The following is a 14,384-nucleotide window of genomic DNA, read 5'->3' on the forward strand; positions in this document are numbered from 1 at the left end:
AAACTGTAGGTCCTTTAGTTGCCATTAGCTGTATGGACTGATGGGCTATTAATTAACAGCTGTGTCTAAGGAATATGTCGGCTTTATTCACTAACAAGACTACAAGATCACGCCACTCATCCTGCACTCATCTCCATTTATACTTAACTTAAAATACCTACTTTTATGGTCGCCATTTCATCAAAAAGTATTTAAGTATTAAAAGTATCACTTTAGAATTTTGAAATCAGTTCACCAATATATTAACTAATTTAATCATGTATAGTTACATTGCCAGATCTGAAATTGTATTTAAAAGAATCCATCGAAAGCATAAAGGATAAATGTTAGTACAGGGTTATGTATATTACATTATAACAAAACTTCTAGTGAAATTAAAATTGATACGTAGATTATTTATTGTTCAAATAAATCTTATCTTCTAGTTTTATTATGTGTGTAGTTCAATCATAATTTCAGTGTAGAAAAGGTAAATGAGTGGGAGATTTACCATAGGGAAATCCACTGAGCTAAAATTATAACTGGAGGTAGCACTGCCATGGCAGAAGTCTGTCAAAAGCGAGTCGCTGATTTTGTTAGGTTGGTATAGCAGTAAGTTTTCTTACCATAGCAATAACATGGCTTCTTATAACTAGGTTGTATAGCAGTGAGTTTTTTTGTCATAGCAATAACATGGCTTCTTATGGACACCCACCTCACGCAAACATGGCGGCTGGCGACACGCATCTTTGACATTCAGTGCTACATCCAGTTAGAATTATAGCTCAGTGGGGAAATCATATGTCAAATTCCAACCGCACAATTATTTTAGACAGACTATATCTTTAGTAAACCTTAACTAGGTAGGCATGATAACAAATTGCTCATTTCCCCATTAAACGTTATCTTTTATGTTTAATGAGATACAGTTGAATGTGTCTGTTGAGTTGACTTTCCATGGGAATGGTATTCATTTTTCACTAGTGTCCCTGTTGCCCTAATTCGAGCAATTGCTAAGTATCACAGGCGTTATTTTAAAACTACCTCTACTAGTGCACCGGATGGAACCAACAATAAAATTGTCTTCATCTGATCAATAAGGATGATAAATCTACAAAGAGAGTATGTTTCATATACGCCAATGCAATGTTGTGGTTTATTTAATCTATGATACAGGTTTAAGCACATTATTATTTTTATTTCTGTCACCTTTGACTAAGCAATGTGCTTTAAAAATTGAGGAATTTCAGAACAGCTGTTTTGTTTGTTTAACATCAACATCATTGCCGTCTATAGTGTATCGTCTGCTAGCTCTCTAACTACTCTACTACTCTTAACTCTAGGCTTGTCGAAAGTGAAGGGAGAAAGTAGGATATAAACTAACATTCATTTATTAAATGAGAATCTGTAAGTCTGACGTGGTAGAGGGGTTGGGTAGCTCATTCTTTTGCGATTAAAATAGATTTACAAGATTTAGCGAAGTATTTGATGAAATTGTGCCCAAGAAATTTTTTTGTGTCTTATTAAATTACAATTGACATTTGCTTTGTTTATTTTGTACTCTTAGTAGGCATACTCCTAGTTCCAGTCATCAATATGCCGGGAGATGATCAAGAAATTATCAAACGACAAAAGACTGTGAGTTCAATATCATGTATTTAAGGATAAGGTAACCTAAGGTCTAGGCCTACATTTATTAATAAATGCAGTTGGATAGGCCCTACCTAACTAACATGCTGTTTAGCTTACTGTTTCCAACTTTGGAAAAGCATTTTTGTTTCTGACCACGCAAACTATAAAAAACATATTACTTTGTTAAAAGTTACTGTGTGTGGTACTTTTTTAAAATACTTTTCTTATTAAATGGCAACCATACAAAGTAGGTATTTTAAGCCAAGTATGAATGGAGATGAGTGTAGGACGAGTGGCGCGATCTTGTAGTCTTGTTAGTGACTAAGGCCGACATTCCTTAGTCACAGCTGTTAATTAATAGCCCATACAGCTAATGGCAACAAGGGACCTACAGTTTACAGTGAAATCCGAATCACATTTTTGCCTTGGTATATATGAATTGGTCTAATTATCAGGAAAGTATTGAGGATAGTCGTAGTACTCACTCGTGCAGAAGTTAATCCACACCAGAGAGTATTGTATCCACAGTGCATGCTTATAAATATCCACAATTCGTGACCTCCTGGTAGCTGGATTACATCTCGTTCGCATGGCTCAATCACGTCCTGGTTGAAGTTCGTTCGCTACGCTCACTCACCTTTTGGTTGCAAATTAGCTGTTGTCATAAATTAAAAAAAAATAATAGTGCTGCACCCTGTTGGTAATCTTTGTAACTTTAATGCTATTGAACATCATAGAACAGAACCAATTTGTTTAATTGAAACAGCTGTTAAGATTCAATTATTCCCATTTAAATATGAGTACTCATAAGGTTAAAATGGGAAACTCCAGAGCCACTGGGGCGGAGCCCGATCAGAATAAAAACAACTTAGTTTTCCTATATAATGCCTAAAGAATCAGTGTACCAAATTTCAGCCTCCTAGGTAAATGGGAAGTAAGAGAATTATTGATGAGTGAGTGAGTCAGCGAGGGCTTTGCCTTTTAAATATTAGCAGGATACCCACCTTTCTTTATATTTGGAGGACTCGTATAAGTATAAAATGCTTATTGCAGTTATAGGCTACTCATACTTTGCGTTTGCAATGAAAGAGGTCACTGTTTGAGAAAATTTGGTTCTTTTAATAAACGAAACCGGAAGCTATAGTGTAACACATACACCATAGCCATAATGTGTTACCACTACACCTAAACAACAAATACACCCGCCGCAGCAAACCTGCCGACCAAGCGAATTTCCATTTGTCTGAATTGATTTTCAATTAGGCTACTTAAATCCATTTAAATAACATTAGGTTTAACGAGTACCTAACCTAGGTTTGCTGCTACAGTACAAGGAAACTAATAAAGTGTGTTTTTAGTAAAATATTAATAGGCCTAAGGCTTAGTATAAAATAAATAAATTTGCCAAGTTTGATCAAAATATATCCATAAACAATTTTCTCCGTTACCAATAACTGTACAAAAACACTTTGATATTTGTTTTTGTAAGCCCTTTAAAAGAATGTCTAACTTATAGAGAAATTGAGAAATTTTGTGTTTTGAGGTTCAAAAATGAAATACCCCCGCCGCAGGAAACCTGCCGACTAAGCGAATTTCCATTTGTCTGAATTGATTTTCAATTAAATCTATTTAAATAACATGAGGTTTAATGAGTACCTACGTTTGCTGCTAAGAGAAAACTAAAAAAATGTATTTTTTAGTACCTAAAATATTAATAGCTTAGTATAAAATAAATAAATTTGCCAAGTTTGATCATATATCCTTAAACAAGCAGACAGCAACGTTTTACATTTTCTCCATAAGAATAACATGGGAATTTTAAATTTAAAATTTTTTGAATTTTCTCCGTTACCAATAACCGTACAAAAACACTTTGATATACTAAATTATTTATTTTTTAAGCTCTTTAAAAAGGTCTAGAGAGAAATTGGGAGATTTTGTGTTTTGAGGGTCAAAAATGAGAAAAACCATTTTTTACCCTATAAAACCCTATAAAATTTGATTTGATTTGATATAAAAATTTGAACGAATGATGGTTTTGGCCTCTGGTGACATCAAAATGAAAAAGTAAATCCGTCCCGGGCCTAGGTCTTAACGTGCCACCTACGGTAATAGCTAAAACCCTGTTACCATGTTCGGATTATACTGGATAAAGCAAGCTAAAGGGAAAAAGTTAAATTTGTCTGTTATTTTTGGGTTTTATAAAAAATTAACATAAAAATAAAAATTTTTGAAAAATGAAAAAGTCCCAGAGGGATACTATGCATTAGTACAACCCACATAAGTTACCAAATTTCATAAAAATCGGATCACAGATGTAGTTTGTAGCTCTGTACACATCCACACATAGAGACCCACACACAGACATCACTTCAAAAACTACTTTTTAGGCTTCATGAGCACCCATAACAAATATATTAACCCAAAACTCAAACTCGAAAATGTTGACGCAACTGTACTTTCTACATAGGACTATGTATAGGAGGAGAAAGTAAAAATATACAATAACATCTTAAAAACCTTACAGTAAGTGAGGAGCACTAATCGTCAATCTTTGTACCAAGTTTGGCAATTTGAACGCTATTGAAAATGTCTTCGGTTATGTTATTTTGCTATGACTGTATTTTTATGAAATGGCATTGAAGACTCAAGTAGTGTTTAAGGAAAATTTGTTAGGCTAATTTTATTATTACAACCTCTTCTGTGTAATCAGATCTTTAAATGAATTAACAAACACCATGTGATGTTTTTTAAGGATTGGGACAATTTCTTTCTCTTATCAGGAAATTAAGACCTCATTAGTGCAATAAGTATATGTCTGTAATTGGCGAAAATCCATTAGACCGGTATAATTGTATTTATCAAAGTGATTATTGCACTTTAAACGCTATCTTTAGTAAACCTTAACCAGGCAGGCATGATAAAAATTGCGCAATTCCCCATTAAACGTTATCTTTTATGTGTTAATGAGATACAGTTGAATGTGTCTGTTGAGCTGACTTTTTATGGCAATTGTAAAGAAAAAAATAAACGTTCTTTACTTACTTATTACTTCAAAATATACTCTTTACTTAATTGATCATTCCATCAAGCAAAATCACCTCACACCTTTATGTAATACAATTTAGGTATTTCATACAGGTGTGAGTATAACAAAAAGTTGCCCCCTGGTGGGGTTTTAATGAATTTAATTCAATTTTAATTGAACTACTGAGGACATTACAATCACAGAGCTGCGCAGTGGAAATAAAGATGTTAAGTGTGGGCCCTGTAATTAAATATCCCAGAAGTCCGATTTATGGACCGTGAGAGGTCTGATATGTTGTCCCCCTTCACACCTTCTTCAGCTTAATTCTAACACTTCTTAAAACTAATAGATGTGTCTATTTGATCACTCCATGAATTAAAACGTGCTGTTCTGATGAAAGATTGTGATATGAATTGATACTCTGTAAAACTGTAAAAGTGCAAATAATAATATTGAAATATTGATTGAAAATATTTGTGAAACTGTTTGTTCAGGAAATATTTATCAAAAGTATGACTTCAAGATGTTATATATATACTGGATTCGGTTAAGCCGATTACTCATGAATTCACCAACTTGATATTAAATATTATGAACTGAACCTATAAAAGTTGTACTGTCAAAATATATTTATAGAATGTAAACATCAATATTCTTTGTGTATACTTTGTATACTTCTTTCAGTTAAGCCATTTACCTCTTAAATTTATACCAGATTGATATTAATAATATAATACAAAACACAGGATAATGATAAGATGATGATTTGTAAAAATGCTATGTAATGAGTTGAATTGAGCTGTGGTACAAGTAACAGATATAAACAATGTAATACTCTTTTTTGTGCACAATTTAATAATATTTTGAAAGAGAGAGTGAGAGAGTTGATTGTAAGATTGAACGTTCAAATTGACGGTTTGTTCATTTTTAAAACTGCAGAGTCTCGGGAAAACCTAGCCTTGATGATTTTATTTATTTGTTTTGGATCACCAGACTCCCCAAAGATGTTCGTAATTATCAAACTGGCCAGTTTACAATTTAATCAAACAGGGACTATTATGTAGGTTTGTGATCTACATCACTCCTTGCTGATCAGTGCAACGGGGCCAATCGACTGCTGAGTCGATTATTTGATAATTTTTATTTAGTATTTAATATTTATGAATTTAATAGGAGTCTATCCTCATGACCCTTTATCAACCCTAGCCTTCGACCGAGCACTCTGTTACCCCCATTTACGTTACACAATCAAACTCTCACTATTAAAAAATGTAATACTGTTCAAAAATTATTCTACACATGAAATACAAACGTTTTAAATAATAATACTGATGATGATAGAATCTGACTTTACATAGAATACAAAAATAATAATATCACAGATAAACATTGCTCTTTAAATTAATACACCATTTCAATTCAATTTAAGAAATAATTTTCATTTGACTAGGTTCACTATTATAACTTAAATCCTTTGTATGACATGACCAAATTTAATAAAACATTTTATCCTGAATCGTGACCATGTGCTCTAAGTAGACCAAATGAAACATGAAAATCTCAGACCAAACAAAACATGATTCATAACTTGTAAAACGAGTGGTACATGTGAAAAAATGTGGCAGATTGGCAAGACTATTTTAATACTAAAACACAAATAACACAAACATTTACTTACGTACACATGTCGACACATTAACATTCATTCCGACGAAGTTTCACGCGTACCGAACATTTAAAAACTGACTCGTGGTAATTTGTGACTTTTTGTCTGACCGAGCGGAATATCACGACACGGTTTTTTCTGGTGTAGGACTTATTAATTCTTGTTTTTTCGAGCTGGCGTTTAATGATTCAATTGAAAATACCTTCACGACGACCCGCTATTCGCTAGAAACTGACATTTGCTATCGATATGATGCATGTACGAATTTTCATCACGAACGCGAACAATCAATCCGGCATCTCAACTGTCTCGACTTAATACTAATAAAACACACCCCCAAATGCAATTCGACGAAATTTTGACAATTGCGATCGTTTGATGCACGTACAATTTCCGCCCGAACGCTAATTTCCGAGCTACGAATTGAGATATTAATAAATTCGTCCTACACCAGCGACAAAACGCGACTTCACATGTTGACTACGCGAGTACTGAGCCACGAGTGACGACGAGACGTTTGCACACGGCACGGCTCCCAACGGTCTTCCAGTTCGTATCCTTCCGCGTTACGTCATGTTGGACTGACTTGTCCATTGCCTGGCGCGGATTTTAAATCTTTGAATTTAAAATCGGCACAGAAATCTCCCCTGCCAAAAGAATTGGCCCGAGCGACCTTCAGGTCCGCACGAAGGCCTTTTCCATCCCGGGACAATTTCGATCCGGCGCGACGACGCTTGACGTGGCAACAGACGCTTCATTCATACGACACATTTTTTTGTTCATTTTTCCATTGATTTACATTTAATACATTTAACACGAAACAATTTTACACATAAACATTTGAAATTTGAATAACAAAAATAGAAAATCTGAAACTTTAACAATAATAAACATTTTGCTTTGAGGTCGGTACTGAGAAATTAAAAATTGTTGTCAACTAACACCTTGTGTCATAAACCAAAACTGCATCAATCCATCAACAATTTGAATGGTGTAAACGCGCACGCTTAACACACTGTAGAATTATCTAGCATTCAGCGTTGAGTAGATGTCAACAATCAGTTCATTGACCCGTAGCGCAGTCGACAGTCAGCTGTTGCCGATGGAGTGGTCGGGGGCGGGGGACATTGTTGTGGTGAACGGCCCGATGTCTGCCTGTCTGTGCGGGTAGGTTCTACTCTCGCCCCACCACAGCTGGAACGTAACCTCTGTTGGCCAGCCTTCATGTCGCTCACAGTGGTTACATAACATGACTCAGATGATTCATTGTTTCTCAAAATATGTAATTATGAAAATGTTTAAAACAATTGACCTCAGTTTGACTCTATTTACTCAAAATTGAAAACTATTGCACATGTAAATATAAATGTAAATATAAATATAAATAATCTCTGTACGAATATGACACAAATAAATAAACAAGTAAACAAACACAGAAATATCAATGTGGATAATTGCCTTAGAGATAACAACTGATACCCTTATCAATGCCAACCTGCCTTGGTAGTAATGCCAATCTGCTTCCTTGTTACCAGACCTCTCAAATTAGTGCTATCACTTTTTGTAAAGAAAAAAATAAACGTTCTTTACTTACTTATTACTTCAAAATATACTCTTTACTTAATTGATCATTCCATCAAGCAAAATCACCTCACACCTTTATGTAATACAATTTAGGTATTTCATACAGGTGTGAGTATAACAAAAAGTTGCCCCCTGGTGGGGTTTTAATGAATTTAATTCAATTTTAATTGAACTACTGAGGACATTACAATCACAGAGCTGCGCAGTGGAAATAAAGATGTTAAGTGTGGGCCCTGTAATTAAATATCCCAGAAGTCCGATTTATGGACCGTGAGAGGTCTGATATGTTGTCCCCCTTCACACCTTCTTCAGCTTAATTCTAACACTTCTTAAAACTAATAGATGTGTCTATTTGATCACTCCATGAATTAAAACGTGCTGTTCTGATGAAAGATTGTGATATGAATTGATACTCTGTAAAACTGTAAAAGTGCAAATAATAATATTGAAATATTGATTGAAAATATTTGTGAAACTGTTTGTTCAGGAAATATTTATCAAAAGTATGACTTCAAGATGTTATATATATACTGGATTCGGTTAAGCCGATTACTCATGAATTCACCAACTTGATATTAAATATTATGAACTGAACCTATAAAAGTTGTACTGTCAAAATATATTTATAGAATGTAAACATCAATATTCTTTGTGTATACTTTGTATACTTCTTTCAGTTAAGCCATTTACCTCTTAAATTTATACCAGATTGATATTAATAATATAATACAAAACACAGGATAATGATAAGATGATGATTTGTAAAAATGCTATGTAATGAGTTGAATTGAGCTGTGGTACAAGTAACAGATATAAACAATGTAATACTCTTTTTTGTGCACAATTTAATAATATTTTGAAAGAGAGAGTGAGAGAGTTGATTGTAAGATTGAACGTTCAAATTGACGGTTTGTTCATTTTTAAAACTGCAGAGTCTCGGGAAAACCTAGCCTTGATGATTTTATTTATTTGTTTTGGATCACCAGACTCCCCAAAGATGTTCGTAATTATCAAACTGGCCAGTTTACAATTTAATCAAACAGGGACTATTATGTAGGTTTGTGATCTACATCACTCCTTGCTGATCAGTGCAACGGGGCCAATCGACTGCTGAGTCGATTATTTGATAATTTTTATTTAGTATTTAATATTTATGAATTTAATAGGAGTCTATCCTCATGACCCTTTATCAACCCTAGCCTTCGACCGAGCACTCTGTTACCCCCATTTACGTTACACAATCAAACTCTCACTATTAAAAAATGTAATACTGTTCAAAAATTATTCTACACATGAAATACAAACGTTTTAAATAATAATACTGATGATGATAGAATCTGACTTTACATAGAATACAAAAATAATAATATCACAGATAAACATTGCTCTTTAAATTAATACACCATTTCAATTCAATTTAAGAAATAATTTTCATTTGACTAGGTTCACTATTATAACTTAAATCCTTTGTATGACATGACCAAATTTAATAAAACATTTTATCCTGAATCGTGACCATGTGCTCTAAGTAGACCAAATGAAACATGAAAATCTCAGACCAAACAAAACATGATTCATAACTTGTAAAACGAGTGGTACATGTGAAAAAATGTGGCAGATTGGCAAGACTATTTTAATACTAAAACACAAATAACACAAACATTTACTTACGTACACATGTCGACACATTAACATTCATTCCGACGAAGTTTCACGCGTACCGAACATTTAAAAACTGACTCGTGGTAATTTGTGACTTTTTGTCTGACCGAGCGGAATATCACGACACGGTTTTTTCTGGTGTAGGACTTATTAATTCTTGTTTTTTCGAGCTGGCGTTTAATGATTCAATTGAAAATACCTTCACGACGACCCGCTATTCGCTAGAAACTGACATTTGCTATCGATATGATGCATGTACGAATTTTCATCACGAACGCGAACAATCAATCCGGCATCTCAACTGTCTCGACTTAATACTAATAAAACACACCCCCAAATGCAATTCGACGAAATTTTGACAATTGCGATCGTTTGATGCACGTACAATTTCCGCCCGAACGCTAATTTCCGAGCTACGAATTGAGATATTAATAAATTCGTCCTACACCAGCGACAAAACGCGACTTCACATGTTGACTACGCGAGTACTGAGCCACGAGTGACGACGAGACGTTTGCACACGGCACGGCTCCCAACGGTCTTCCAGTTCGTATCCTTCCGCGTTACGTCATGTTGGACTGACTTGTCCATTGCCTGGCGCGGATTTTAAATCTTTGAATTTAAAATCGGCACAAATGGTATACATTTTTAATTGTTTTTTTTCTCGTAGTTTTGGAAATTAATTGAAAAGGAAATGATTTTTTTTAGGTACCGGTAGGTGCATATTAGGTTTATAATATGTGCCTCAATGAACTGTTGGCTTTTTATTTCCAAATGTAAAAAACTGAAGCATCTTCTAATGAGTTCAGTTATAAAATTCAGTTATAAAATTATGTGATGCATATGTGCTTGTTCTTTTACAGTATCCACCTCACAACAAACTGAAATATACCTAGTTCTACCATTAAATGTCAGAACCATTAAAAAGCTTAATGATCAAGGATGGTTGGCCTTAGTTTCAAACTATCAAAACACCACTGACTTATCTCAGGTCAAGTTATGATATTGAAAACGGACACGAACAAAACCATTGATTGTACATAAAATATCTTTAGCATTAACCCAAAATAATGAGCTTGTAAAACAAAAAGCGTGCACAAGTTATTGCTGACCTTCAAATCAATGTCCTCGAAGTCTTTTGTGGTCCAGCGTAACTCATCACGCTTCACTAGCAGAGTTGACCTTGTTGGAAGTCACACCTGCGTTGTGCTCTAATGTCCGTGATATTGCAGACGTGATCATTCGATCAGTCTTCCGGTTCAATGGTTTACAATGAATGGTCGACTATTTTGCTCATGTTTGTGACATAATTTTATTGTGCAAATTTTTGATACAAAGAGAGATTCATTGTCTGTCTAATTATTTTTGCTTTGTGTATTTTTGTCAATAAAACAAAAAATATCTTTGATTTTAGTGGAGGGAAGCAATAATATTCTTTATTTATGTGTTTGGAAAAGTGGACTAGCAGAGGAAAGATTAATGTGCTCTCTTTTATAATTAGGAAAGTTTATACACTTTCTTTCCATGCTGGGTAGTGGAGTGGTTAAAAATGTAGTGCTCACCGAGTTATCAATAGGTTGCCAGTTCGACCTTGAGAAAAGTGTGTAGCTTTTGTTTGATAACCATTTAATAAATGGTCCTGGCTAATGAAGGTGGTCCTGGACAGTAACAAAGCTACACAAGACATCTCACTTCATTCTACACTCCTCTACTCTTATTTGGGTTAAAATACACACAGTGGTATTACACCTTGGCGTCCCCATCTTAATTGATAATTGATGATAAAGAAAAATTAATAATTGCTGGAAAAACTTTTTTTCAGTGTATAGGTCTCTCTCCAGCAACTAGTCTGTCTGTGCGGTTTTATAGGATGTGTCCAATCCAGAGATTCTCTGAAAACTAATCCATTTTTCCCTAATAAGTTAACAAAAACCCGACAAAAAGTTATATTGCTCCTTATTACCAAGCTTAAGGCCTTTGGTGTTTTGTATGAACTTCCAAGAATTAAATTCCACGTTCTAACAATATTCAGCTGTACGCCCCCAGTCTTCATAAATTAAATATAAGCATTTTTACAGTTTAATTAGAGCACCATAGTTATCTCTGGCAAACTTTGTCCATTCCCTTATTTGATAGCACCAAACATTTTAAAATTGTATATTGCTATATTGGCTTCAAGATTGTTGTCTGCAAAATAACTTTAATACAAAAACACTTTGATAATCCATTTTAGTTTTTGTTTATTTGATTTCATATTTTGTTTTTTGTTTGAAATATAGCAGCACCATTGTTTGCTATAAAAATTTGTTCAATATATTTATTCAAATGACAATTAATTATTTCTTGTAGCAATTTCTTGCTCATGAAGCGCATCAAGCATTAGGAGTAGGTTCTGTAAGCTGGTATAGTACAGTATTAAATTGAACTTGAGGTGGGAACAATAAATTTAATTGACTGTTGGCGAACCTTCAATTCAATTGCTTGTAGTTTTACAGACACATAATACAAAAAATGATTCTAAATAAAATAGGCTACCATCTTAGATTGCATATTGTTTATTTGTTACAAAATATTTTACATTCTTAATAATTTTTCAGGCAATAACTACGGTAGTTAGTCTTTTACAGCCTGGCATCCTATAGTGTTATTGAAAGTTTTTAGACTCAATTACAAACCAAACAATTACCAAATCAAATTTCATAATAAGATATCACAATTAAAATGCGGAACGGAAATACTCGACATAATCTAATCACAGCTGAAGAGAGTGGGTAATTTATAAAATAATATAATTTTCCAACTAGTTGAAGTCGAAGTAGTTGTTTTCAGTTTTCCCCGTATTGAAGTTAAAGTACGAAGTGACATTGAGTTATATAACCCTGCAGGTACAGTACTGGCATTGAGTGTAGTGTTAGCAGCGGTGCGGCTCTTGTCCCTATCAGTACAGCATCATGAGTCGACGCGACAAGATCATATCTTACAATAATGTGAGCTACATTTGCTTTTTAAATTTTAATAATTATAATTAATTTAGAGTTTGTGTTGATATTGATTGTTCAAGTTTTTTATTTGCGTGCTGAGTAAAAAAAATGTTTATGTAGATTTTGGTTGTGTTATAAATTTGGAGTGGTATAGAAATTTAAAGAAATTTTAAATTTTCAGACTTCACCATTTATATATATTTCTAGCTTGACATTTTAACCTAAGTTATACATTTTTTAAATGAAATATTTAAATTTATCAGAAACTTTTAAGCCAAAATGATTTAAATATTGAAATATAGTCCTGATCCCTAATTAATTTATCATTATTTCGTTTTAATATTATAGATTTTCAATCTCTTGTTTTTATTTATTAAAAAATAATTTATGGCGGTTCTTGTTTATATAGAAACTCTACAAACTCTTATAATACACAATTGACATTGTTTGTGCATAATTTTTGTTTTATTGTTATGTTTATTATTTGTTGTTGAGTTTGTAATTCATAACTTTTGAGAACAACACGGTGTAGGCCTAGTTATTATTCTTATCAGTAAAAGCAAATCTTTCATTCATACATTTTACAGCCATTTTATGACTTGTGGGAGAGAGCATCAAAGTAATTGAACTGGAAAGTTAAAGAAAGTTACAAGTTTTAAAGTTATTATTCTTATAGTTAATTATTCTCTTATGTTATTACTTATTATAAATATTACTTAGCGGAGTACCCGTTTTTCATACAGTGTTAGGGTATACATTTTACGTGATGATTACCGTTAGTTGTGTTATTGCTTGCATTTGCAATGGGGAAAGGACTCGGAAAAGAAAAATTTGGTTCATTCAATTTTGTTTATGAACTATTTACACATCTACCATTGATTAAAAACTAAATTCAATTGTAAAGCTTATTTTTTATACATTTTAAGTCTTTTTATTTTATTCAATTGGTGACAACCTTTTGAGCTACCATACTCCAGTACAATATATATATATATATATATATACAGTGTTTCATGTGTAAATAATGAGGTGCCCTATTTAACGTTTAGTAGGCCTACCTATTTATGCCAATATTTTTATCTTTCCAAAAGATAGGTACCGGATTGCCATTCCGCCGTGTTCCCCCCAAATCGGGCACTGAAATTGTGTTGATACACATTTATTTATACACTAGCTGTGTACCCATCCTATGCACGGGGATCTTATAGTATTCAGTTGAAACCTTCTTATATAAAGAACAGCAGTTGGTTTGCATATTTTCAGATATGCTGGCCAACTATTATACATACCTTCATTTTACGTTGTTCGTTCCGGATTGGTATGTCAATCAATACAAGGTTTAATTACCTGTGTCCGCCGGTCGATCTTAATGTATCCTATTACAGAAGATGCATTTTGGCGAAATTAAATCGCCATCATCAGTCCTAATAAGGTCTTGAGCTTCCCCATTAGGTGCTTTTTGGTCTAGGAGTTTTTGAAACACATACACAAACTGTACACTTTTATACACATGACGAATAAAACATAAATACACGGTAGGCCTACTTTTAGTTTTACTATGAACATGTAGACGCCCGTAGGTCGTGTGCCGAGTCTCGACTGAAAACGCTCATTTAAAAAATGTAAGTTTCCCAGCCATATACAACACTAATTCAAAGTCTTTTTCCCGGTTATCAAAAATCAAGAACAATTTTATACACAAAGAATCTCTATTTTCATTTACGGTTACCGTACACATTATTGCATTTGCGATTAATTAAATCCGTTATGTAAGGAAAAACGTTTTTAATTTTAACGTTTTCAAAGTAAGGTTTGGATTTGCTTTCAAAACATGATCGGAAATGGTTGCGGT

At 33.5% G+C, this 14,384-nt stretch overlaps 1 protein-coding gene across 3 annotated transcripts in view; it reads left to right on the forward strand.

Moving 5' to 3' along the window:
* Window positions 1–1,309: 1,309 nt before the first annotated feature.
* LOC128988000 (bifunctional 3'-phosphoadenosine 5'-phosphosulfate synthase 2) overlaps window positions 1,310–14,384 on the forward strand; it is a 39,280-nt gene continuing 26,205 nt past the window's right edge. For 2 of the 3 annotated variants that reach the window (XM_054409162.1, XM_054409163.1), the window contains exon 1: window positions 1,310–1,617. In XM_054409162.1, the coding sequence (XP_054265137.1) occupies window positions 1,576–1,617 (42 nt within the window). In that variant the 5' untranslated portion in view covers window positions 1,310–1,575. Of the gene's footprint in view, window positions 1,618–12,392; window positions 12,539–14,384 lie in introns of those variants that run through there. The other variant, XM_054409165.1, reaches the window with a different exon arrangement.

Source organism: Macrosteles quadrilineatus, unplaced genomic scaffold (assembly GCF_028750875.1).
Source record: "Macrosteles quadrilineatus isolate MER2022 unplaced genomic scaffold, UCM_ALF_1.0 Scaffold_2__2_contigs__length_208266976, whole genome shotgun sequence".
In the NCBI taxonomy this organism is placed as follows: Eukaryota; Metazoa; Arthropoda; class Insecta; order Hemiptera; family Cicadellidae; genus Macrosteles; species Macrosteles quadrilineatus.